This window comes from Capra hircus, chromosome 22, assembly GCF_001704415.2.
Source record: "Capra hircus breed San Clemente chromosome 22, ASM170441v1, whole genome shotgun sequence".
Classification (NCBI taxonomy): domain Eukaryota; kingdom Metazoa; phylum Chordata; class Mammalia; order Artiodactyla; family Bovidae; genus Capra; species Capra hircus.
Window position 1 is genome coordinate 5,018,183 of NC_030829.1, and position 27,661 is coordinate 5,045,843.

Consider the following 27,661-nt stretch of genomic DNA (forward strand, 5'->3'; position numbering starts at 1 on the left):
TCCTCAATTCTAGAGCTACGAAGTAGTCTTTTCCTAAAAGATGCATGCAGAGGCAGCTTCCATGCTGGGTGGAGCAGTGGTGACAAGACTTAAGTTTATTCCAGGATCACGCAGAAGAACTCTTGAGATTGACAGGGAAGATGGCAGGGTTGGGTTTCCAGGGAGAGCTAGTTGCCTTTATTCCCAGTAACGCTGGCCACCTGCCTCTGCAAACAAGCTTTCTCTCAGATAATAGAGTTTTATTGTGCAACCTGCTGGAAGATCTCCTGACCAGAGGGCTGTACTGACTCTAAATCTTTTAGGGCTAGAAGTAGGGTGAGCATATCTAACCAGGACACATGGGAAAGAGAAGGGGGGCCTGCTAATAATTCAACTTTGAAGCAAATATACACCAGGATTGTGTGGGGGCAAACCTGGCCACCTTACCAAGATGGGGAAGTTGGAAGTTCAGCCTGCTCTGCTCTCACCCATGTCCCCTTTTGCAGGGAGGGGCTCAGGGTCCTGTCCTATCACAGACCCTGGCACTTAGCTGACCCCTAAGTCAGCTAAGGGGGTGACACTTTTACTCTCACACTTTCTGCCCTACCCGATACATTCTGAAGATAACACTTCCCGTTACAGTTATCACTCTGTGATGGGTTGTATTAGTAACTGCTCACTGAGTCACTCCCAGAAAGAGAGTCGATTCCAACTGGGAGGCATCACCCAAGAGCTCATCAGAAATGCTGCCTCTTAAGACATGCTGAAGCAGAAGCCGCCTTGTAACACGATTTTCAGGGGGTCCGTGGGTACACTGAAGTGTTCCACCTGCAGTAAAGATAAATATTTTACAATGTGACGAGGTAGGCAAACACAATTAATTGAAACAAAAGTCTAATGAGGAAATACTACTTTATTAGGGGAAAAACAGCTTGTGCTAACAACTCGGATTTCAGCATCTACTCTTGGGTAGCCACTCGAAGTTTGAAAACCCCGCTCTGAGGCACTTAGGAGCAGCCCGAAGAGGGTTGTAGGGAAGTGGGAGGATGCTTGTTGGGGGTGCTCTGGAGAGTGCGCATACACCCTGCGTTCAGTGACTTTCTGGAACTTCTGCACTTTTGCTCAGCAGTCCTCGGGGCGGGGAACGTGGAGGGCAGCGAGGGGCCGCTGAAAGTTTGCCAAAGCCCCGGAGGGGCCGGTCCCGGGGCCGTGATTGGCAGCTGCGAGAGAGGGCGAGGGCCGGGAGCCGAGCCGCGGAGCAGGCTCCGGGCGGCGAGAGGTCCTGCCCAGCTGTTGGCGAGGAGTTTCCTGTTTCCCCCGCGGCGCCCGGGCGAAGTCGTGAGTCACTCGCACGCCGGGCCCGACGACACTCCGCGCGCGCACCCGCCGGCCGGGCCGGCCTCCAGCTCCGCTCCCCTCGGCCGCCGGGTCCCCCCGCGCCTCGCCCGCCGCCACCTCCCCGCGGCCCGCGGCGCCACATCTGGCCGCACCGCTGCTGGGCGCGCGGCGCGGGTCCGGAGGGCGCGGAGGCGCGGCGTGCGCGCTCGGGCCGGTCTATGCGGAGCGGCGGGGGCTGCCATGGGCCGGGGGCTGCTCGGGGGCCTGTGGCCGCTGCACGTCGTCCTGTGGACGCGCATCGCCAGCACGATCCCGCCGCACGTTCCCAAGTCGGGTGAGTGGCTCCCCGCCTGGACTTGGCGCCGGGGTCCCCGGGTCCCCGCCGGGCTGCGCTTGACAGTCGGCCTGGGAGGCGGGCCGAAGCCGGGACGCGGCCTGGGTCCCCGTGCCCCCGTGCCTTGTGCTGGGACGGGTGGGCTTTTCTTTCCAAAGGCCAGGAAAGTGGCTTCGGCGGGGGGCGCGCAGGGCGCCCGGTCCCCTTTGTGCGGGCAGGAAGGGCGCTGCGTCCCGGGCCGCCCCCACCCCCGGAAAGGGAAGTTTGAGAAGTTGGTGATCGGCGGAGGCAGGACGCGGCGGGCCTCGGAGTGAGCGGCGGGCACACCTGGTCCGGGCCTGGGGAGGCCCAGCGCCCCGAAAGGGCAGGGTCCCCCATTCTCTGCTCCTTCCCAGGGTCGCATGCCCCCGGACCGGCCTCTTGGCCCGGAGTAACTTTAGCAAAGTTTCGAGGAAGAGAGCGATTGCCAAAGGAAAGTTGTCTGGTTCCAGTTGGGGTAGGCATGGATGAGGCCAGAGGGGGAGCTTGTCAGGTGGAAGGCGGAGTGTTCACCGAGTGCCTGCTAGGTGCTGGGTGCCTGAGATGTTGCCGGGAGCAGGACAGCCCCGCCTTCGGGCTTGAAGGCTCTCTGCAGTGGTTTGGTGGAAACAGAGGGGTTACAATCTTAAATACCCCTGCCCACCTGATCTTGATGTCTAGAGGGTTTTGAGGGGAGGAAAATGCAGAAATTGCGCTCTTAAGGATTTGTTATGAAAAGTATCCAACCCCTGAGACCTCGACAGTTAGAAATTTTGCAACTCTTAGCTGCAGACCTGAGTATATGCATCTGGGATCTGGTAACAGACCCAGAGTCTTTGGACCTTCGTGGGCCTCAGTCTCCTCATGTGCGAAAGGACGCGGTTAGGTCTGGATCATTTTAGTTCCCTTCATCTTTATCATCTTGTGTCTTTCTCCTTGCTTTTGATGACTTGGAGATGCCCCGCGGGGAGTAGGGATGAAATGTAGAGGATGACAGCCCCCTTCCCTCTTGAGGACACATTCTGTTTACCAAGGGCCAGAGGCAGACCACGTTTGGTTTTGTCTGGAAGAAATGTGGAGGAGTTTCTACACAGGACATTCCCTAGTCCTTGAAGCGGATTGACAACTTTTAAGAATTATGTTTTATGCTGAAGGTGGCATGGAGATGGGAGTTTTTAATAGAATGAGGAAGAAGCAATATTGTAAACAAAAAGATCCTAACACAAATTTGAGATCTACCGTTTACTAACAGTCCACTGTTTTATTCTTGGGTGCTTTCTCACATTGCAGTACCAGAATGTTTGACTCTCTGATTATACTCCAGACTCTTAAAAAACTGTTATATTTTGCTAATATTTTAAATGGCACCCTTAGTTTTCAGTTTACATTAGAAATCATTAAAACTTTTGTTTCAGTTTATGAAAGAAGGAAATTAGTGGGCCCTGATTCTGCTCAGGTTTGTTTACAAGGATCAGATTTATGATTTGCAAATTCCAGACCCAGTAGTTCATGAGTCAGTCTCAGTTCATCTATATACACACTTTTAAACAATTAGCTTAAAAGCCAACTGGCTTTTTATTTGGGCTTTTAAACAGCATTACAAAACCCACAGATTTCATATTTTTATGGAATTAAAGCCACAAAATGGTTTAACCCTTGTAATTGGTATTCATTTGAAGTTACATTTTTGAAGATAGTTAAAGGTCAAAGGTAGCTGTAATCAAGATAGGAAACCTAATTCCACTTGTATTTAATTTTCCATGGAAGTCAGTGGTTTCAGGATTTTCCTAACAGAATTAGTAACCTGTCATGACATTTTTCAATATATCTTAATGCATAGTAAGGGAAGAAATAAGATTTTTTTATAGCCTTCTTTTGGGTTACTTAAAAAAAAAATTCCATCTTATGTTTAGGATATTGACAGGTGAGCCAAGGATTTCAGTGCACGGACAAACTTCACTAAGCTATATACTTAAAGGTATCTGAGTTTTTGTTTTTGACTTAGTAGACTCACTTATCTGAAATGCCTCAAATTAAGTAATTGCTCTTTGGGGGACAACTTTAAATGTCTGAAAACTCTTCAGATCTGAAGAATATAACTTTTACTTTTCAAATACCTCACAGGATATCCTTGTTGAGGACTCAGTGTTGATGAAAATGTCAGTACAGATAAATTTCTTTTCCCAAATCACTGCTGATTTTGTCAGGGTTCTGGAAACCACTAGGCCTAGAATTTGATCTATTTGCTTTTGTTCCCAGAAAGCACACTTCTTACCTCTAGGCCACTTGCATTAATGACATCTTAGTTTTAAGCAGTTGCGGTTTGTATAAGATGCTCATCACGTTTTGGATGCCTGGTCTTTTTTCAGGGCAGCACCCCACCTTGAAACACTGCTGTCTGTAGAACCAGCATGCCTGCTACATGGTCTCCATTCGCATTATCAACACAACTTAAAAAGATTTTTAAACCCTATTTTTCCAATTAAGAATGACACTTGGTGCTGTTGCGGAAAATGTCCATTACCCTTTCTTCCTTCTTAACAGTATTTATAATGTCATTTGGTGCCAGGCAGGTGGCTCAGATCTGGAAACAGCATCTTGAGTGAATAAGACAGGCCTGGTCTTGGCCTCTGTTGAGTCTAAGAGAGACCCAGAGAAGGATACATATTTTAACCCTGGGTCCTGGGAAGCACTATGGACCCTAGACCCCTTTGTCAGAAGCCCACTTTGTTGAGTGTTGAGTGTTGCCTTCCATTCCCTCCACTGTCCCTCTGAACATAGGTTTTTCATTGATCCATGCTTTTCTATGCCTGCCTTGTTCCAGGCCCTCGGTTGGGCCACCCCACTTTTGTTCAAGCTGCTCCCTGGAATTCCTGCTGCCTTGGATAATTTACAGTCATCTTTCAAGGCTTACCTCAAGGGTCATCTTAAGCAAACCTGCTTTCAGTGCCCTGGGTGGAGCGAAAGCTTCCCTCCAGGGGGCAGGCCTTGCTGGTAAGGGTAGTAAGGCAGGGCTCTCTATGGGACTCTCTCAAAGGCAGTGGATTTGTCTTCCTTGTTTTTCTGTCTCCAGGTCTCCAGCAGCACCTGGCATACCACTTAGCACCCAGGAAACGCCACACTGAGCCTCCCCTTCATCCTCCGGGAGGCAGGGCAGGCCAGGCCAGCATGGTCACACCCAGGCAGTCACTGCTTATTGGGTATTTGGTCTGAATGGTCAAATCTTTACTTTTAGTGAGAATAGTTTGGCTCTGATCTCAATAGGCAATTTTGCTGTTTTATACTGTGTCATTGGTCCTTTTATTTTGATGATCTATTGGAAAAGCTGCTTTTAACTTCTGACAAACATGGAGGAAAGCTGCGAGTTTTCATCCAGCCTCTTTAGCTGTTCAATTGAATTTGTGTAGGGCATTCAAAGCCATTGCAAAACTTTTTCAAACTTTCTCCCAAAGATAGTTTCCAGTGAATACTGGAAATACAAATCTATTCCCCCCTCCTTTTTTTTTTTTTTTTTTCCTAGAAAATTGTCGAAAGGAGACTTTCATTAAAAATGAAGTGCAGAAATCTAAATTTAGCTTTGAAGTTTCTTTTTTCATCAGGGTCTTCTGTTTGGGTTTTTAAGCAGTGAACCAGAGTCTGTCTAAGGGAAGTGTGGCCCTGGGGCAGCTGCTGTCTGCAGAAGAGCAGTGTCGCTATTATTTAGGTCTGATGCAAACCACCAAAACAGTTTAAAATAGGGTGTGGAGGAAATGTCCTTCCTGGCTGCAGCATGGCATTATTTAGCCAATTTCCACAGAGAAACATAACCCTGTCACCTTGTTGGTTCCTGCCCTTTGAGGCCTTTGGTACAGTGTTCCAGAATAACTCATGATTTTTAGTAGAAGTGGTTTAACAGGTAGGCATTAGCAGCAGGAATGCTCACCATGTGTCTCACACTCCTTCTTTCCCTTGTAATATTTTGCTCTGTATGCACCTGTGGCTTCTGACCAAGGTGGGATAACAATGATGGTCCTTCTTGCCTGGCATGTTATGGGGTTTGGGAAGCCAAGCAGGCACACTGGCTCATCTCAAGGACAAGTAAGGAGAAGGGAGAAGTAACATTTGAGATGCTCTGAGCCAGTGGCCTGACATTACTATCTAATTTACTCCTCAGAAAAAATGGAGAAGATAAGTTTCATTATCTTTATTTTATAAATGGGGAAGGTGGCGTCTGTACAAGGCCACGTGAAGTTAGCCTCTGTGTGTGTGAGTGTTTTCTAACCTCGTCTTCCTTGTGTTCTGCTCGGCCCTTCTCGGTGTATCTGTGTGTACGTGTGTGGAGATGGAAGTTATGAAGTGAGTCAAGAGATGTCATAGGAAAGGGGAATTTACCATCTAATATCCATTCAGTAGATGGGGAAACAGTGGAAACAGTGGCTGACTTTATTTTGGGGGCTCCAAAATCACTGCAGATGGTGACTGCAGCCATGAAGTTAAAAGACGCTTACTCCTTGGAAGGAAAGTTATGACCAACCTAGATGGCATATTCAAAAGCAGAGACATTACTTTGCCAACACAGTTCTGTCTAGTCAAGGCTATGGTTTATCCAGTGGTCATGTATGGATGTGAGAGTTGGACTGTGAAGAAAGTTGAACGCCGAAGAATTGATGCTTTTGAACTATGGTGTTGGAGAAGACTCTTGAGAGTCCCTTGGACTGCAAGGAGGTCCAACCAGTCCATTCTAAAAAAGATCAGTCCTGGGTGTTCATTGGAAGGACTGCTGTTGAAGCTGAAACTCCAGTACTTTAGCCACCTGATGTGAAGAACTGACTCATTTGAAAAGACCCTGATGCTGGGAAAGATTGAGGGCAGGAGGAGAATGGGACGACAGAGGATAAGATGGTTGGATGGCATCACCAACTCGATGGACATGGCTTTGGGTGGACTCCGGGTGTTGGTGATGGACAGGGAGGCCTGGTGTGCTGCGGTTCTTGGGGTCACAAAGAGTTGCACATGACTGAGCGACTGAACTGAACTGAACTGATCCTTTTAGTGCCCCAGAGATCATGATTTGTCCTGTGCTTTGCCTCCTTCCTGATTGTCACCTGATTGTCATCGTACTACAGAAAATCAAGATAGGGAGAGTCTCTTTCCCCAGGAAAACTCGGCCGTTCCTAATAATAGCGTCTGAGTGGTGGGACTCCCTGCGGTGACCCGTCCCTTGACCACTGACAGCAGCTGGACTTGGGCCAACTGTCTCTCAAGATGTGCTCTGCCAACCCTAGATTCCAGGCGTGTAGGACCAGCATCTGTGTACAGACCTCCAACAGCTGCTGGAGCAGGCAGGAATAGTAGGATTTATCCAGGATCACAAAGGGGGATGACTTGATTCTTGGTGTCTCACTCATTGGAAAGCTTGTAGGTGGTTAATATTCTTTGCCTCCCGAAAGGATCTCTCTTTTACTTGCAGTAATCAGCATTTTCAGTCTTGGCACTCAACTGCCTCCTTGCCTGTTGTCAACTTAGGATTTCCTGCTTAGCCTCTTCAGGGTTCCTAGGTCTGTTCTCAGGGCTGAAGCTATAGCTCATTAGAATGGACTTATCTTGGGGCAAGTGTGTGGGATGGTGAGATTGTATCTGGGGAAGGTTGCCTGCCCTTTATCTTATGCAGCTCTTTTGAAAATTTATTTTTGCTCTTTTCTGATAAGATATTTGCCCCTCACCAAGTTTTTCTGCTTAGTTAAAATATAGGGCTAGTATACAGGCAACAGGAGCCTCTACCCTGGGATTTAAAGGGCACTGCTTTTATTCTTCTCTGGTCAGGCCCCTGCCCATGGGATGAGGAAACCCTTGGGGCTGTGAGTCCAATGTCTCCCCTTTTTATTTTTTAAAAATATTCATTTGTTTAGTTGGCTGCCTCGAGTCTCAGTTGCTGCACGCGGGATCCTCGTTGCATTGTGGCATGTGAGCTTTGTTGCTCTATGTCATGTGGGATCTTAGTTCCCTGATCAGGGATCGAACCCACATCCCCTGCATTGCAAGTTGGATGCTTAACCACTGGACTACCAGGGAAGTCCTCAAAGTCTCCCCTTTGTAGATCAGTTTCAGGTGCCTGGCAACCCAGAATATGCTGCTCGGACGGCTGTGGACCAGCTTGTACAGCTCGTGTGGACCTTTGGCCCATCTTCCTGTGGGCCTTTGTAGCCACTGGTCTGTGGGCCTGAGTGGTGGCGAAGGCACAGCTGTGTATATATGGGCTGTAGGGGGTGTGAACGTGAAAACTGGGGAGCTTACATGGTCTCTCCTGGTGCCAGACGGAGCAGCCAGTGGAAAGAGGAAGGTAGACCGTTGGCCGGGTCTGGAACGGAGTTTCCCCATTTCCTGGGCTGGATTCTGAGCAGGTCAAGAGTTTGAGAGTTGAACTTGGTCTTTTCTAAGGTGCATTTGTCAGTTGAGGCAGAAGAATCAAACCTGTTTTGCTGAACAGTTGGTTAGTGTGATCTGTAACTTTCAGTCTTCTGACCTGTGATCTGCGGGCCACCCTTTGTACGCCGCTGCCCTGGGTGTTCTGATGCCAGGGGTGGATCTATACAAACCACATGCCTTTGCTGAGGTGTTAGGTACAAAATTAGTTGTGGATTGTATCATATTTTCCCTGGAGTAAAGAGATTGCTCATTAATGAAAAGGCTAAGAGTTTGGCTGTAAGCATAGTAGTGTATCTCCTTGAGGAAATTCAGTTTTTCATGGCTTGTCTTTTCCTGCAGGAAACTTACGCTTTATTCATTTGACTTGTTCTAGCCAGGATTTCACTTACACAGCTTCTTTAAGATTTCCCAGTGTCTTGCTTGTGTTTCCTCTTGGTCTTGGGAACATGAGGCACGGTGCAGCTTATCTGGATGTTTTCTTCTCCTATTGTAAATATTTTATTTGAGTGATCTGTGGCCTTCTCAAGCCTTTTTAAGGAAACAGGAATATCAGTACAGTATAAAGAAATAAAAAGCCCTTAGGATACCGTACAAGGTATTTTTGTCAAAACTGTGCATTTTGGGGAACTGGTAGCTTCGCAGAATCAACATGAGTGTCTTTGAAGGAAACTAGGGAGTCAGGTGTATATTATCAATGTTTTCTACTTTTTCTGTTAAAGGTGTAAATTGTAGTGGAGGATTCATTAGCTGTGGCAGGAAGTTCACCCCCTGCTTTGTGGATGACTGATGGTTGTCCTGAACTCTGCAGAACTTTGCTGAAGTAGGGGACAGTGGCTCAAGCCCCCGCAGTGGTGTTTCGTCTTGAGGAAGCTTCATGTGAGAGATTTTATGGACAGGTTTCCTGATAATGTTATGACTTTAGTTACTCTCATTGAACCACACTGAGTACTTAATGTGTATTATTTAACCTCCAGGCAGGTGAACTTTATAATGCTCATAGTAAGTCTTCTAGAGATCAGGGAAATTAACTAAGGCCACTCAGTTAGCAAATGGTTAGACTGGGGTTGAACCCAAGATGGTCTGGTTTGGGTACCTAGACCCTAAGTGTTATGCTGTACTGAAAAGGCCACCTCAATTGATACAGACCACTTCTCCTTTATAGCCTGGGTGCTGGGAGACTCTGGGAGTTCAGAGAAATAATGGTGATAGCCAACATTTTTCTAATGCTTTGGTCTTCTTTATATGTTATCCCATTTAATTTCTTTAAATAAAAGAATGTTTAATCCATACACCAGGTAGTCAGACATTAGGCCTACCTTGTGACCTTAATGGGAAAATGAAATATACACAGCCTTGATAGAGAGGCTTTCCTAAATTTAGAGGCATCTCAAAACATTCATATGATACTAATTACATGAGTTAATTATGAAGCCAAAAAAATGCTTCCAAGTTATTCAAGAATAAATTGAAACACTCTAGGGACTTCCCCAGTAGTTCAGTGGTTAAGACTCCATACTTCTGCTGCAGGGGACACGGGTTCAATCCGGTCGGGGAACTGGGGTCCCGCATGCCACACAGGGCATCCAGAAAGAAGGGGAAAAGAAGAATAAATTACAAGTTGTGGTTATCAATTCTAGAGGAAGTATCCAGTTATTTCAGATTTTCTCTGAAGAGATATTGCGAAATACCACTGGAAGAGATGATTGAACACAATGTAACCAAAACCTGTAGTAGCATGTATCTGAGAGGTGTGTCAAGCAGTTAATTTGTTTTCTTTTAAATTTTATATTTGTGGTATCTGCAGCTTCTTAAAATTTGGAATTTGTAAGATGCCACTCTAAATTCTAAATACTCACTTTCATACCTAAATTTCTGTTCTTAATTTTATATTCTTTTTCTTAAAGAGTTCCCTTAAAATTGATAAACTTCAGCTTCCAGAAGACCTGACTCTGTGCCTAATGGTAGGGTTTGCTTGTTGACTTAGAAAATAAATTTTAAATGTTCCCCACCCCCAATCCCATATAAATACTCTGAAGTCTGCATTGTTACATTACCAGACCAAAACTTTTTTTCCCTAACGTCTTCATCATTTTGCTAGATTAGAGGCCCCAAGCCAAGTAGAAAAAGAAGTTGTAAATATGTAATTATCACAGAACCTTGATCCTGAATGATCTAAGCCTGCTTTGACCCATGGTTTTGAGATTAAGTCTCTGCCTAGGAGACCGCCGATGAAAATTAAACCCCATCATACTGGCACCGTCAAGGTGTCTCGGGGCTTGGTTGCCTCCTTTGGGCTCCCTGGGTCTCATTTTTCTTCTATGTATAGTGACATGAATTCAACTGGATAAGATTTGCAGCTTTTTCTGTCCTGAAAAAGCTGGGTGTTAGTGAAGGAAATCATCGATGTTGACTTAGAAAAATAATCATTAACTAATCAAAATAGAAAACTATTGAAAGTCATCCCAGATTGGAACAGACGAATACCACAGACATCCAGTTGGAGTTTGTTGGGAATGGATGCTATTAAAAAAAGAAGCAAGCCACGGTTATTTTGGAACTCTCCTAGTGAAGCCTGTGCAGACATCCTCACCAAAGGGCATGTTTCCTGCAGCTCCCGCTTTCTCCTCCTGGCCGAAGAAAGGCGGCCTGGGTTTGGGTGGGAACACCGTTTCCCTCTGGTTAATTACAGTGTTGGCATCCTCCCCTTCCTCTGAGTTGGTGAGAAGGTCTGTGAATAGTTTTCCTAAGGTAGAGAGTTAGGAAATGCTTCTCTACATCTAGGAAAAGAGAACCCTGCATCTGTCTTTAGGGGAAACAAGTGGAAACTTGTCTGAATATAACTAGTCTTGTCTTGCCTTTCAAAACTTTCTCCAAGCAGTCTCAGAAAGGACAGAATTTGCTTCATCTGGGCAGTTTTCAGATACTCTTTTCGGCAGGGGCATAGCTCTGAGTCCCATAATTGCATTTCTGTGTAGTCAGCAGTGGGGGAATCTTCTGACTGTTGCTTTGGATGACTGTCTTGTTATCACAGCTCACATTTATGTTTTAGTCTCTCAAACCCATAGAACTGAGCAAAAAAATAAAGACCATATGATAAAATTTGCCTTCAAATATGTGAAAAGGCAAAAAGGAAACAAAACACCCAATAGTAACATTTTGCATTCACTGTTCTGCCATCCCTTGAAGTTCATTGTTTTAAAATAACCTCTGGCCCTCTGAACCCAGCCTGGGCACGCTTCTATTCCAGCTTCCCTCGTCGCCGCTTACTCGCTCTAATGCCCAGCGGGCCAGCCAGTCTTCTCGTCTGCTGCCCTCTTCTGTTGTCCGTCCCCTCCTCCTGCAGCCCTGCTCGCTCTCCTTTCTCTCCAGGAGCCTCATTTCTCTTTCCACATCTACCTTTCATGACCTGTAGTGTGCCATGAGGCCAAATTCTTGAGGTCAAATATGATGCCTTTCTATCATCCCCTGCTAACAGCAACGAAAGATGCTCCAGTGCTTTGCCACCCAAAGGGCGGTCCGGCTGCCAGCAGAATCTGCATCACTGAGGGTTTATGGGGAATGCAGAATGCTGGACCCCTACCCAGACCTACTGCCTCAAATCTGATTCTGCATTTTAACGAGATCTCTGGGTGATTCATGTATGTGTACATTAAAGTGTGAGAAGCACTGTTGCAATATTGTGGAAACCTTTCCGCAGGAGTACCAAGTGATCTGCAGAGATTTCAGTATGTCAGATCAGACTTTGTTCTATCACTGAGGAAAAGAAGGAAGAATTCAAGGCAGGGGAGCTGTCCATTTTATGAGGGTACTCTGACTCATCCTCAGCTACAGAGCCCGTTTTAACCGAGGGTAAGTAATGCTCTAAGGCTAGCAGAAAAGAAAATTGCTGAAAGCGAGTCAATTAATTGAGGTTTTAACCCATGTCTTTTGGGCTTCCCTGGTGGCTCAGCTGGTAAGGAATCCGCCTGCAATGCAGGAGACCTGGGTTTGATCCCTGGGTTGCGAAGATCCCCTGGAGAAGGTAACGGCTACCCACTCCAGTACTCTGGCCTGGAGAACTCCATGGAGAAGTCCGTGGGGTCACAAAGAGTCAGACACGACTGAGCAGCTTTCACTTTCACTTTACCCAGAGCATCCTTCATGCCTGTTTCCTCCACTGACTGTCCCGAGACCACCAAGTGTAGCTCCTAGGGACCCTTTTCTTTGCTAAACTCAGCATTCGTCACGTTTACTCTTTAGGTATTTAATCACGGAACACCTTGACATTTGTAGGCTGTAATTAAGTCAGGAGCTATTATACGCTGGCATGTCTTAAAATATGTTGCACTCCCTTGTATATAAAGTATGTTTCCAATAAATTAATGAATTAATGTCATGTTTTTCAGAAAGTGGTTCTACTTTTCAATATGGAAAAAAAAAATCTATTGTCTTGAGAAATGTTTTTGGTCAGTGCTCAGGGAGGATTCCATTTTTCTTGAATCCCTCAACATTAATTTTAGACTGTTCTGAGAGCTCTATGACTGGCTTCTTCATTGAGGAGCTTCTGTATTTTACTCAACAAAAGGCAATGTTTGCACCTCAGCTGCTCTTATCTTCCAATAGTTGTGGCTCCCTGTCGGTTGAAAAAACTCATTCTCCTAACAACTTTTTGATTTTTCCAAATAATTTTCTTTTCTGACTTTTTTTTTTCTTTTCACAACTTAGTTGGTAAAAACAAACAAAATGTAGAAAAAACTTTCCATTCAGCCTTGTCTCATGTTGCTTCTTTCCCATCAGATCTCAACTTATTTATCAGTTCAGTTCAGTTCGCTCAGTTGTGTCTGACTCTTTGCGACCCCATGAATCGCAGTACACCAGGCCTCCCTCTCCATCACCAACTCCCGGAGTTCACTCAGACTCACGTCCATCAAGTCCATGATGCCATTCAGCCATCTCATCCTCTGTCATCGCCTTCTCCTCCTGACCCCAATCACAACCAGCGTCAGAGTCTTTTCCAATGAGTCAACTCTTCCCATGAGGTGGCCGAAGTACTGGAGTTTCAGCTTTAGCGTCATTCCTTCCAAAGAAATCCCAGGGCTGATCTCCTTTAGAATGGACTGGTTGGATCTCCTTGCAGTCCAAGGGACTCTCAAGAGTCTTCTCCAACACCACAGTTCAAAAGCATCAATTCTTCGGTGCTCAGCTTTCTTCACAGTCCAACTTTCGCATCTATACATGACCACAGGAAAAACCATAGCCTTGACTAGATGGACCTTAGTCGGCAAAGTAATGTCTCTGCTTTTGAATATTCTGTCTAGGTTGGTCATAGCTTTTCTTCCAAGGAGTAAGCGTCTTTTAAATTCATGGCTGCAATCACCATCTGCAGTGATTTTGGAGCCCCCCAAAATAAAGTCAGACACTGTTTCTACTGTTTCCCCATCTGTTTGCCATGAAATGATGGGACCAGATGCCATGATCTTAGTTTTCTGAATGTTGAGCTTTAAGCCAACTTTTTCACTCTCCTCTTTCACTTTCATCAAGAGGCTTTTTAGCTTTCAAATAGAGTCCCCTATAGTGTGTGTGTACACACACTCAGTCACTTCCAACTCTTTGTGGCCCCATGGACTGTAGCCCGCCAGGCTCATCTGTCCATCCCAGGCAAGAACACTGCAGTGGGTTGCCACTTCCTACTCCAGAGGATCTTCCTGACCCAGGGACCCTGCATCGGTAGGCAGGTTCTTTACCACCAGTGCCACCTGAGAAGCTTCTGACTCTCTTAATTAATTAATCAGACACTATTTACAACAATCACCTAGTTACAAGAAATGCATTTTTGCTCTTAAATTGTGCTACCACAGTGCAAGACTGAACTCCTGTTCTCAGTCATCTGTAAGGCTCTCCTTGTTGGTCTCTGCCCACGGACACCCCTCGTCTTTCCAGCACACAGTATGTATCACATCAGTTAACTCTGCCCCGCAACTGTCATGCTGACAGGTGAGCTGCTGGAAAATCTTCCATGGATCCTCTCCATGGATCCGAGGTGACTGCAAGGCCGTCACTTCCTTCCTGAGGTCTGGGTGCATCCCTGGTCTAGGACGCACAGACAGGACCCAGCATCAGTTGGATGACCACGGGCCTGGATGGGCCCAGCCTCTCCCTCAGCCCCGTTCTGTCCTCTTGCAGCCTTAGGCCCTGGTTTCAGTCAGCTTCTCTAACTCGCGACTGTTCTGCTCCGCGGGTTTTCCCATCCTCTCCTCATCCCCAGCGATGCCTCTGTCCCTTTGAAGCAATGCCTGGCCAAACCCCACTTCTCCTGTCGCACCTGCAGTCAGATGCGTCCTGGTTTTCCCTTCCCAGTCTCTCCATCAGACCTGGCTTCCTCTTGGGCAGCCCTGGAGGGAAGCTTCCTGTGGCTAGATGTGTGTGTGTTTTAAATCTCTCCCTAGAAGGAAAACCCTCTGAGGGAGAGCCATCTGTCTGATTTTTCCCTGGTGTTCAGCATGCGTTGTCACTGAAAAGATTGGTGGGTTTGAAATTCATTACTTTTAAAGGCCAGGGATGCTGCTTATAAATCCAACATGGCGGGGGGGTGGTGGTTGACAAGATTTTGTTTTTTGCTCCCCCAGGTGCGTCCTCCAGGGCTGGTTATTTATAGCCACCTGTCGGGGTATGTGAGAGAGCCACGGGCTGGTGGGAAATCGCACGCGTCCTGATTTGTGTAAGCGGCTCTTTACAGTGGAGGTTTCCTGTGTGTTCAGCCTGTAGTCTCTGTGAATTTGGGGGAGCTGCACTCTGTGGGTGGGAGGGCTGTTGTTTTTCCACCGCATCACAGCCGCCTTTGATTCATTTATCTTCTTGTGCACATCTTTTGTCGAGGGCCCAATGTGCTATGACTGCAGAGGCCAGAAAAAGTCAAAGGAAATCACACCATCTGACAACTTAGGACAGTTGTTCCTTTTTTCTTTTTTTTGCCAGTTCTGCCTTTCATTTTCTGACTCATTGCTTATTTCCTGTGTTGGGATGGTTGGAGAAGGGGCTGTTGAATGCTGGGGTAGTGGGCTGGTGGAGAGCTGCTGGAAAACATCCCGTCTGCAAGGGACTCCTGTTGGCACATTTGGAAAAGTCCTGTGGAAATAGCTCATCAGCAGGAGACAGGTAGAAAGACTGCCTTAGGTGGGCACTTAATAGGGATGGGTCTCCAGAGAAGGCCTGGAAGGTCTCAGCCCCGCCATCACAGCCCTTGTGTCAACACTCCATTGCTGGGCTGCCTCCTGCACCAGCGCGGCTTTCAGACACATCTCCCCTCCTTTCCAGCTGAGTCATCACCCCTCAGCCCTCTGCTGTGGACATTCTGGAGTAGACTTCGTAAAATAACGTGGACATGGACTAGCAAAATAGCCCCGTCTGCTCTGTTGATGGAGGGAAAGGAGATGAAATAAGGAATTTGTGTCTTAATATTTCTGTGGCACTTACTAGACAGAGAATGCTTTTAATCTGATGTGCTGTTGGTGAGATTTCAAAACTGTTGAAAACATGAATATTCCAAAATGTGGGGATGTTTGTGGCAATTATAGACTCACTTCTGTTTATTCAACACTTTGCAAAGCAGTTTGTCAAAATCAGAGTGTGTCCCATTACCAGTTTTTGAATTAGAGGCCTCTTGTGTCTTCGGGGCCCAGTACGGAATCTGGTTTCCCAACAGTTCAGTGGTTACTTCTTGAATGAGAGTTAGAGCTCCAATGAACTTGAACCTTGAAGCCCCTCTGCTCTAAGCCTATTGGCTTTGCTTCTCAAGGGATCCCCTCTTTTATGTAAAAACAATGGACTAAATGTTAGTTGTCTGTGTCACTCACGTTCTGCCAGTCAAAGCAGTTTTGTTCTTCTCTGTATGTCTTTATTTATACATCTTGCTTTAAGTTCTGGAAAAGGAAGCCTCAAACAATTCCTGACCTCTGATACAATGGACTATTTTGCTGATGACCTGTACTCTAAAATAATTTATATTCCTGAAAGTTTTTGGAGGAAGCCCCTGAAAATTCTTGGCAATGTCGAACTGGTCCCGAGTCACTTTTCTTAAAGCATCGTCCGGGTTACACAGGCAGCCCATGGAAGCTGTGGCCCTCGCGCTGCCACAGTTGCAGGGTCTTGAAGCTGTAAAAGAAGCACGAGGCCATGGGGAACTGAGGATTGGGCTGGTTGACAGCAGTCACACGAACCTCAGGACACTCTGGGCTCCTTTGCCTTTTATCAGCAGCGAGCAGGGCTGCAGGGGAAGGGCCTGATTTCAGTGAGCGCTTCTGCCCACCGCCCTCTGTGTGCATATCTCTTGGGAACATATACACTGTCTTTCATTGTTAAAATAGCTGTTAAATGAACGTTTAAAGCATACCAAATGTTGCAAGAATAGTCCTTTGCTTACTTGTCCAGGAAGATGGAAAACTAGTGCCAGGGAGCAGAAAAGAGAAGTGATCTGAATAACTTGAAGGGAATGGCAACCCACTCCAGTATTCTTGCTTAGATAATCCTGTGGACAGAGGAGCCTGGTGGACTACAGCCTGTAGGGTCACAGAGAGTCGGATAGACCTGAGCACGCGGGTACATGCACTACCATTGAGACGAGCTGGGGAGAGAAGACCAGTGGAAAAGATCTAGTCAGCTAACTGAAGAAAACGTATTGAGCATGTCTGATTACAACGGTGCTTTAATCATCCCATATGTTCACAGAATACTTCGTTATCTGTAAAACCCTTTCCTTTGCCCATCACATGGAACCTTGGAGACAACCCTCCGAGACGGGCCTACTTATCCCATTTCACAGGAATGGAGGCCCAGAAAGATGAAACCCCAGAGGCATCGTCAAGTACCGTTTGTCTTTCATCATTTTTAGTCATTATATTCCCTCGCTGCTTCATTTCCAGTTAAATATAAGATCGGAACCCTGGTCCCATCATGTTTTTCCGTTTCTGTAACTGAATTGTAGAAAAGCGAAGGGGAGGGTTGGTGTCAGAGGCCTCGTGTTTTTGCCTTAAACCTGAGAAGCCGGCTTTAGGACTGGCGCGTTCCTCCTCCAGATGTTTTTCTGAGGGTTTTGTCCACCAGTCTTACTGGAGTTCAGACTGTGTTGTGAGTCATTTTTCTCCTTCCCCTTTTCTTGTGGGGACAGTTTCTCTTTTTAACACCATGTGGTCTACTTTCTGAGGGTTATGTCACCATCGTCCCAAGACAGATGTTGCCATTTAGAAGAGCCCGTGGCCGTTGCCCTAGTCCTATAGGTTTGCCCTTACCTTGAGCTTCAAGGTACATGATGTGGTCAGGAACATGAGGGTCTTTATGTGGGAAGGCCCAGAGATCAATGACTTCTGGGATCCCTTTGAAGATCTTCTTAAAGACAGATGCCTGGAAAAGATGGAGGGAAAAACAGAGTTGTTTGGGCTGGCAGAATATGAGTAACACTAGACATCTAGAGTTTAGTCACATTGCTTTGATAGAAAAGAAATTATACCTTGAGGAGTTGTGAAGACTGCACCTGTGATTATGACATCTTGAAAGGATTTGGTGAGAAATGGCCTTGTTGGCAGAAGCCTCATCCAGGCTGCCAGCACACAAGGACAGTTAAGAGAGTTCATAAAAAGAGAAGTTGGGTTGTGCTGTTGTTTTACTATATTTCAATTAAGGAAACGCGTAAAAGCAGCCCCATCTGTCCCACAGACCACTTTCTCTCTGAGCAGGTCCATCGGGATGGTTTCCCATACCAGGATCCCGGATGAGTCTGATCCCTCCGCCTCGGTGGATGCTCCCTAGAACGGATGAGCTTCTTTACATAATGACTGCGTTCAAGAATTTGTATCATAATTGGAGAGACTCTCCCAACTATAATACATTTCAGTGTTACCTTTATACACTTTCTTTTGTAAAGGGACTTGTAGTAAATCCTCTGGGATAATGCCTTTTATATAATCCTTTAAAATGTATCATTTGACATACTGACTCCTGTTAAGGCAAATGTAATAAGGAAAATACGTTTTGAACGTTCTAGAAATGGTCCTTTTTTGAATCTGTCATATAAATGGTGCTCAGTATATGTTTGCTTAAATAGAAAAAAGAAAAATTTCACCAAGACTAGAAACAGAAATTACATTGCTGGGGCATACTGACTTAAAGCTTACCTTTTTTTTTTTTTTTTTGTCTATTAACTATGTGGATTTTTCTGAAGGAAGAGTTTATCTACAACTGTTACCTCTGATCTAAGGAACTGTGTGTCTGGTTAAGTTCTTTGCTAGTTTCTCTAAAGGGAAATAGGCTTTCTCACGTTCGTCTCCTTGAACTCACTATTCATTTTCCCTTATGAGGGTCAAAACACTTGAGAAATTCAGCTTTCTCAGGAAGCCTGCTCCTCAGACTTTTCAAACAGACCTTCCTTTAGGCCTATTGTCCCCTCCGTGATTGACAGAGGATTTCCACCCTTTAAATGATAGGAACTTGTGAAATCTGCACTTAAAAATTAATCTAAAAATGATCTTCCTGGAAGGAATTCGAGCAATAGCAAACAAGTGCCTGGAGACCATTAGGTTTATGATCCCTGCTTCATCCTAAAACGATTTCTTGAGTCACATATGAAGATTGCTTAGGTAGAACTTGTCCTTACCTGTGTAAACATTTATAATAAGGCTCAGTTTCAATGCAGTCTGTGGTTTTCCTAACAGCGGGCCGACGGCTGGTAGGCCTGGCCACCTATGTCCAGGGGCACCATACCCCTGTCCTTACACCTTAAGTTTGTCCCTGCTGAGTTCTTCATTCTGTATAGTATAAACCCTCCCTGAACAGAATTTAAATTCTGGCTGCACATTAGAATTATCTAAGGAGTTTTAGATGCCTCAACCAAACCCCTAAAAGTTTGACTTCTTGGCCCTGGGTTTAGGCGCTGGCATCAGGATTGGTTTGAAAGATCCCCAGATGGTTCTCATGGGGAACCCAGAGTGAGAAACACAGGGTTTAGCCTAACCCAGCTGGGCTACAAATGGAGAATTTGACCAAGGGATTTACTTGGTCTCCCAGCAAAGAAGTACCATTTTTTAGGTTCAAAATCTCACATCTTCTGACTTTAAATCCAGTGTAACCGATAAGAGCAAGGTTTTGTTATAGAGCTGAAGGAGAATCTGAATCCCTTTACTTCCGGAAATTTATCTCCAAAGTGGGGTAAATATAGGCCCACGTCACCATAGCGGTGGTGAAAAGCCAAGGCCAAAGGAGGCGGAACGCTGTGGATTGGGTTGGAGATGGATGACTTTTCCAAAGGAGGAAACGGTTGACCGCCAGGGTCAGACTTGTGAACCTGCTTCGAGGAAGCGGCAAGCTGGGAAGACGCCTGCCTCTGATGTGTGCCCGCCGACCACACCGAGGTCGTTTTCCAGCTCCCTGACCGTAGCCAAGGTGGGCCTCAGCCTGCTGTGGACACCAGGCCTCCTTGGAGAAGCCGTTCTCCTGGTCTCAGTCACCCTCCGAGCTGCTGGCAGGGGCACTGAACTTTCTGTGGGGCCAGGGCAGGCCTCCTAGGTGGTGATCCCTTGGCACAGCCAGGAGATCTTGGGGGAAGTTACAAAGGCCTGGGGTGAGGGAAGCAGAAGAAAGGATCATATCAAAGAGTTTCTGATAAGGGCTTTTTGAGCAGGAAGTTAATCAGATTATGAGGGCCTTCGGTGCCAGGCCAGGTCCTTTAGGCTTAATTGTTGTTGTTGTTGTTTAATCACTCAGGTTGGACTCTTTTGAGACCTCATGGGCTATAGCCTGCAAAGCTCCTCTGTTCATGAGATTTGCCAGGCAAGTGGGTTACCATGCCCTTTTCCAGGGGATCTTCCCTACCCAGGGATCAAACCCATATAGGCAGTTGGATTCTTTACTGCCGAGCCACTGGGGAAACCCTTTGGCCTAATTGGTGACTGGCAGATTATAAGTAGGGGCATGTCATCCTCAAACCATTGCAAGACCAGGAGGGTGTGATGTTCAGGTAGTCGACTCCTTTCTTCCTTTCCTGTCACGCGTGTGCAATGAGCAGAAGGCAGGGGAGCCATCACAACCTCCCTGCACGTCAAGTTAGCTCCTGGACCCTTGTTTCTGATCCCATGGTGAAATATACGTCTTATGGCTTTACATACATATTTTTTAATTTAATTGAAGTATAGTTGTTTTACAATTTTGTGTTAATTTCTGCTGCACAACAGAATGATTCAGTTATACACACACATATATATACATACATATATATATTCTTTTTCATTATGGGTTAATCACAGGATAGTGGCCCTGAGCTAGGTGGCACTAGTGGTAAAGAACCTGCCTGCCAAAGCAGGAAACGTAGAGATGCGGGTTTGATCCCTGGGTAGGGAAGAGCCCCTGGAGGAGGGCATGGCAATCCCCTCCAGTATTCTTGCCTGGAGAATCCCATGGACAGAGGAGCCTGGCGGGCTACAGTCCATAGGGTCGGAAAGAGTGGGTCGCGACTGAAGTGACTCAGCACGCACGCACCTTCCGCAGGGCCTTGTTGTTTATCCATCCTCTATATACTAGTTTGCCTCTGCTCATCACAGACTCCCAATCCTTCTCTCCCCCAAACACTTCATAATTTTTTAAAACAGTATTTTCTTCATGGCACCTCCAAAGATATATAGCGAAGCTCTGAAGAGGCCCAGAGCCTTTAGTATCCCCATTTACCCTTGGTGGCTCAGGCTGTAAAGAATCCGCCTGCAGTGAGGGGGACTTGGTTTCATTCCCTGGGTCGGGAAGGTCCCCTGGAGAAGGGAATGGCAACCATCCAGTATTCTTGCCTGGGAAATCCCATGGACAGAGGAGCCTGGCGGGCTGCAGTCTATGGGGTCACAAAGAGTTAGACATAACTGAGTGACTAACGCTTACCTTAGTTTCCACATAGACCTCACATCACTCACAGCCTGCTGACTCCTCTGAAATACAGTGTGAAAAAAACAAGGGCATAGATTCATTCATTCCAAGGGAGCACTTTCTTTTACCAGGCCTCACTCATATTTTCCTGGCATGTCTGCACCACAGGTACCTCAGATGTATGCTTCATACTTTTAGAAGTCTAAAGAATGTAGCATTTCAATTAAGGAGTGCCTCAGCGGAATCCTTTTCTTCTACCTAATGCCATTTGAATGCCTGCGCCCAGGGAAGTTGGGTTGATTGGACAACGTAGATAAACCTCTGCAAGGAATTCATTAGGTGGCGAAGGATGCCAGTAGCCCAGAAACGTGGTATCCAGGGAGCTTTCTGTTTCATAATCTTCATGACGTCATGAAGACAGATCGTGTGGGCGTCTTGGTAAGCAGCGCTGCTCCGTGGAGCTTTCTGCAGTGGTGACCTTACCTTGTATCTGTGCTTGCTGTCTTCTGTGATAACCATTAGCTACAAACAGATGGCTTGAAGTGTAGCAGCTGCAGCTAAGGAACTGAATTATAAATATTATTTTATTTCAGTTAAATGGATGTATCCACATGTACATAGAGCTTCCCACATGACTACCATAATGGACAGGACAGTTAGTGCCTTCAAATTCCCCTTCTCCTCAAGTCATCCAGTGAGGGTAATCAGGTCGTTTCTTAGCAGGACGGACTGAATTATTTGCATCTCTCCATTCCTGTCTTTTGGAATTAGTTAGAGGCTGTCTCTTTCCTGGATCCATGATATCCTAGTGTCTATGGAAATACTCATCAGCAGTAACACTTGAATTATAGTACTTTGCTGTAAGAGGATACAGCCAGCCCTTTTATTATCTGTGTGTGGGTTTTTTTGTTTGTTTGTTTGTTTTAATCTTTAAAGGATTGGACAAACAGTATTGTCTTGTAGGAGAAGAATATGCATAATGTCTCTGCCCCCGGAAAGGTAGAGACTGTAAAACATTCCTCCTGGGAAACCGGGTAAAGAAAAGTTAAAGAGGCAGGTAGAAATCTCAGGGAGAAAACTTTTCCTGAAGGAATGCTTTTCATTGGGTTCCTCTTCCTTCAAAAGACTCCAGGGTAAGAAACTTCCCTGAGAGCACTGGAATTTTCCCTTGTGAATAAATACTCCCCGCTTTGGTCACCTCTCTGCTATGTTCTTCTGGGAGCTCACCCTTCTTTGGCATGCTGTGACTTACACCCTTGTAAAGACTGAAAAAAAAAAAAAGGCTAGTATTTTTCCTGAAATGTTCATTTCCTTGCTGTAGGCTTATGTGGGCTTTGAGTGGAAATGTGATCTGTGCGCCTCCCTCTGCATTTGGTCTCAGCCATTGAGATGGGGTTTAATAAGAACAGTTTGATGCCTTTGGAGTCAGATGGCCCTCGCTTTGTGCACAGAGTGTTGTTTTAGCAGAGGGACTTGTATCTTGAGAGTGGTGCCAGCTGGCGTGAGTCCTCCTAGGCAGCAGCCTGTTGCAAATCTGGCTCAGTCCACGTTTTCTCACTTCTGGAACCTTCTGCGGCTGCCACTCACAGCTTGTGGGTTTACTCTGGAACTCTAGCCCCTGTCCCCAACTGTCTTCTGTCCTTCCCTTAGCTGTAATACTGCACACGGGCAGTCATTTAATACAAACTGAATACAAATCACATTTCTTATGAAGTCAAGATGGAGCTTTAATTTCCAAGAACATCTTAGCCAGTCAGCACGTCTTTTCTGGGGAGCAACTTTTCCGTTCTGTCCTACTTCCCTTTCCATGTCCCTTGGAGCCTTTGGTTTCAGAGCTCCTTGGAAGATGAGAAACCCAGGTCTTTGGGGATTTCTTTGTATCAGTGTTGTCCAGTAGACCCTTCTTCTGTAATGAAAAATGCTCTAAATCTATCCTGGCCAAATGCAACTACCAGGCCTTTTGAAAATGGCTATTGCTGCTTGAAACTGGAGATTTGATTCTATTTCACTTTAGTTAATTTAATTTGAAATGTCAGCTCTCTTTGACTTCTTTTTTTAAATGTTATTGAAATATGGTCGATGTATAATGTGTTGATTTCTGCTGTACAGCAAAGTGACTCAGCCATACTTGTATATGCATTCTTTTCCATTCTGGTTTGTCACAGGATGTTGAATACAGTTAGCTCCCTGTGCCATACAGGAGCCCTTGTTGTTTATCCTTCTTTGACTTCTGAACTGACTTCTTTATATTATGGCTAGTGTTGACCAACCAGATCTCGAGCTTTTCCTTTTCTCTCCACTCTGCCCTGACTGTTCATACCTCCATGTCTGGGTCCAATACATCTTTTTGTCTCCATTGTCCTGTTTCCTCTGTGAGTATATTTTTATTCCTGCTCCAGAAAATGTGTATTAATTTTTTACAAGTAAGGAGAATTTATCAGGAGGGTAAAAGGTTTCTCTTGGAACCTAAGGAAGACATATGAAACTTGCCTTTGAGAACTCAGGGAAATGGAAAACTCCAGGGGCCTACTGCACGCCAGGCAGTGTTCGCAGTCTGGAGCACAAAGTCCACGTGTACCAGTGAGCAGACGGGACTCTGCTGCTCTGTCAGGGATGGTGAGCTCAGGGTGCAGGAAGAGAGCGATGACTGGCATGTCCTTGTGAGCAGAAGGCAGGTGTCTGGAACAAGAACATTTCGGTTGGAGGCAACAGCCAATTCAGATGCCCTAAAACCAGAGGCCCCGTGTCACCTTTCCCCCCGCCCAGCCGCCTGCTGGCTTTCGTATTTACTTCTGTTTACATTTATAGACACGTCTTACATTGTGCTCCGCAGAAACGGAGCCAGACTGCGCCAGCACTGGTGTAGGCAAGAAGATCAGACCGAGGTGGTGAGGGGGCTTCCCTTGTAGCTCAGTCAATAGAGAATCTTCCTGCAAGGCAGGAAACCTGGGTTCAGTTCCTGGGTCAGGAAGATCCCCTGGAGAAGGAAACGCAACCCACTCCAGGATTCTTGTCTGGAGAATCCCATAGACAGAGGAGCCTGGCAGGCTCCAGTCCATGGGGTTGCAAGAATCGGACACGACTTAACGACTAAAACCACCACCACCAAGGTGGGGAGAGACCGTGAAATGGAGTAGAATGTGCTCTCTCAGTCTCCTAGCAACCGTGCCGCTTTTTACACACCTTGGCCTTTGCTCCAGCACAGGGTACGTTTAATGAATGAGACTGAGTGCGAATCAAAGACACCGAAGTCAGTCGCATACGGGAGCTTGCAAAAAAACTCTCCTGAAGAGCCTGACTGTAGTCAAGAACTGTAGCTTGACTTCCTAGTCAAGGGTCATTGACAACGTTTTGGAGTTGAAGTTGCATGCTCCACCCTCAGCCCTTGCGGTGAATGTTGCTTCACCATCGCCCGTCATTGGAAGCAGCCCGCTGGATCCCAGTACCTAGTGATCAGATGCACTTCCGGGGCCTTGTGGTTCTCATTGTTCCTGGCTAAAATGACTGTCGGGTGGATAAAGATGTGGCACACACACACGATGGAATACTATTCAGCCATAAGAGAATGAAACAGTGCCATTGTAGCCGCATGGGTGCAACTAGAGATGGTCACACTAAGGGGAGTCAGGAAGGCGAATGCCGTATGCTGCCACCTTCACATGAAATCTGAAATATGGCGCAAACGAGCACACCTCTGAGACTCAGACTTCGGTTGCCAAGGGGGAGGTGGGGACGGGAGTCTAGACAAGGCAGAGGCAAACTATTACATGCAACATGGAAAATCAACAAGACCCTGCTGTGTAGCACGGGGAACTAGGGAGAAGAATAGTAACAATTTCATATCTCTGGATAACTGAATCGCTTTGCTTTGCAACAGAAATTATCACAATGTTGTAAATCAACTATACTTAAATAAAATAATTTTAAAAAGTAACATCTTGACCCTCCTGCGACCTGTTGGCAAAGACCGCCATGTAAATGCTGCTTTCTCTTCTGCTGACTGTGGGGCTCCCGGGACTTGCGGGGGCGGGGGTGGGGCTTTTAACGTCTCACTTGCTGGGAGATAGCACGGTGCGGCTCACAGCTACTTACCTGCCCAGAGCCTTTCACACTGTTTACTGCAAGTAACAGTAAGGTCCTGGCATCCTGGGAAGGGCAGAGACCTGCCTCACCTTCTCATCCAGCTGCGCCTTGAGAAAACAAGCCAAGTTGCCCAATTTAAGGGCAGATTCTCATTTTTGTTTCAAATTCCCTACTTGAACTTAACAATGCTTGAAACTTGTTTCTTTTCTGTTTCACTTCCTCTGCTTGAAGGACACGAAGAGGGGGGTTTCAAAATGGGTGGTGTTATCTTAGAAGCCAAAGTGAGCCTGAGCATGCTTTTTCCTCCTCCGATGCCAGCAAGCCAAGGTTTGTTTGGCTGCTCTTAATCCAGTAAGGGTGCCTCACTCCCCCTTCCCTCGCCCATGGCCAAGTTCTTCTAGAACTGGGTCCCTGTTCACATAACACTGAGACTCAGAGTGCTCTTTACTTTCATTTCCTTAAAATTGACTGTAGTTTCTTTTCCTTAATTTGCATTTTGGAGAGAATCAACCTTAAACAGATGGCACAGTAGTAGGAGCTTGATTTTGAATTTTGGCCTTTAACTCAGCCAAGACTTATGGAGCCCCTGATACATGGTCCACCTGGGCTGAGGCTGTCTGTCCTGGAATAAGACAGGTGACATTCCTGCCCTCATGAAGTTGCCAGCCTCTGCCTACCAGCCTCAGCTAGGTACTTAAACACTTCCCTCATCTGTAAAGTGAGAACCGTCCCATCAGGCTTTCATAACTACATGTCACACAGAATCAAGGCATTGAGCAAGCAAAAGGGTCTTTTTGTGGAACCATTCCTGTTGTTATTACTTATCATTCAAGCTGAGCTGGGGAAATAGATCTGGAATAAACTGTTAACAGTAAAAGCCTCTGTTCTAAATTGGAATTTCCTCCTCATCCCCCATAGTTAGTGGAAAGGCCTCTCTGCGGACTGAGTGGAAAGTGATCCTGTCCCCTGACAGCATTTTCCTTCTTTCCAACCTCGTGATGCACGGGTGGCACTCTGGTTTTGCTCTTAGAAGCCCGGGTCAGCTGCCTGATCAGGTGTGTGTCTGCGCATGAAGGGGGGATGCGGTCCTTCAGCAGTGTGCTGAGAAGTGGCCCACAGCGGATTTCTCCATCTGCAGAGAACACACGGCAAAGCCATAGTCCGGAGGCCATTTCTCTCGTGAATGGAAACATGGCGTCTCATGCCATTTAAGTAGGGCTGCCAGGTCAATGCTGGGACATGTTTGAATTATTCAGCTTTCATGACTTTGGGGGTGGAACTGTGAATGTTTTCCAGAATGAAAAGGACTTGAGACATCATTGTGCTCAGCACAGTCTTTGACTGGTCCGAGGATGAGCTGTGGAAACTGGCTGGGAGCCTGGAGCCCGGTCGTGGTCTTCTCGAGCCTGCTCAACTCCCTGCCTGGCTGGCTCTCCAGTGCGATTCGGGGGGCAGTAGCCCCTCGTGAATTTTCACGTGATGAAATGGCCTCAAGGAAAAGAGGTTAAGGAATAGTGCTTTCCATATATCTCAATGGCATGGAGCCCCTCTTAGCCAGACACTCAAAAATCTAGTCAAGTTGTTGTCTGTGTCCTCCAGTTTTCTGTCCGCCGTGAACGTAAGTGTCCCGGTTCTGTTTGCTTGAGAAGGAGAGCCAGCTGTAACCGTATTTCAGCATGTTAGAATTCCAGAATCTCAAAGTGCCTCCTTGCCTCCCCATCTCTGAATGTTGAAATTCACTAATTTTATCAGCACGTTGCCAGATAAAACACTAAGTGTCTCAAAGCCAAAGCAGACCAGCTCTGGCTTGTTGAATGTTTTGCAGAGGTCAGCAGAGGATTGGAAAACTTGACCTTCAGCTTACTACCTATTTGCCAGATCTAAGCTGGTTATAGACAGTATTTTAAAACCACATTATTTGTTTCTAGAAGGATTGTTAAAAGACCCTAAGCAGTCTTGGAAACCTTTTGGTAACAATGATTGTTTCCATTCTATCTCTGAGAGCTTTGGGAGCATCACAGTAACAAAAGTTGTTATATTTTGTTTTGTCTGTTCCCTCAGATGTCCTGAAAGATTTCTTGGAAGTCATCAGCCTGCCGCATCCAGTTGGTAACTGGGAATAGATTTGCCAGACTTGGTTATCTTTGTCGCTGGCATGCCTTTCCTGTAATTTTCGTAACGGAGAGAGAGCGTTGCCTGCCCTGTTCCTTTCCTCACCAGAGAGTCCTTGTGTGGCTCTTACATGTATGTCAAGCCCGTTTTCTCTCCATCTTGACCCTAAAAAGTACCATTTCATAGATCAAGAAACGGAGGTTCTCAGAAGTTAAGTGGCTGACCCCCAAACCTGAACTCACACTCACGTTTTTGTCTTGAAAAGTCTTGGACTTTACCAGCCTGCCCTTATTATAAGTGAAGTAATTGCAGGGAACCAAAGCTGTCTTCTAAGAAGCTTACCGCTCCCCCACCCTCTACCTGCTCAACTCCCTCTGGCTGCATTCAGGGTCTTTGCCTTCGGCTGGAAGGAGCGTACACCTCTGCTCTTAGACCTCTGTAGCAGGAATCTCTGTTTTATTGTTCATAGCAAGAAAGATGAGGGCCTACATACGACCTGTGGCTTTGCCTCTCCTTGAC

At 46.3% G+C, this 27,661-nt stretch overlaps 1 protein-coding gene across 1 annotated transcript in view; it reads left to right on the forward strand.

The window, feature by feature from the left end:
- TGFBR2 (transforming growth factor beta receptor 2) overlaps positions 1,002 to 27,661 on the forward strand; it is an 89,951-nt gene continuing 63,291 nt past the window's right edge. Inside the window, 1 exon segment of the mRNA XM_018067217.1 lies at positions 1,002 to 1,651. Within this exon segment, the coding sequence (XP_017922706.1) occupies positions 1,558 to 1,651 (94 nt within the window). The 5' untranslated portion in view covers positions 1,002 to 1,557.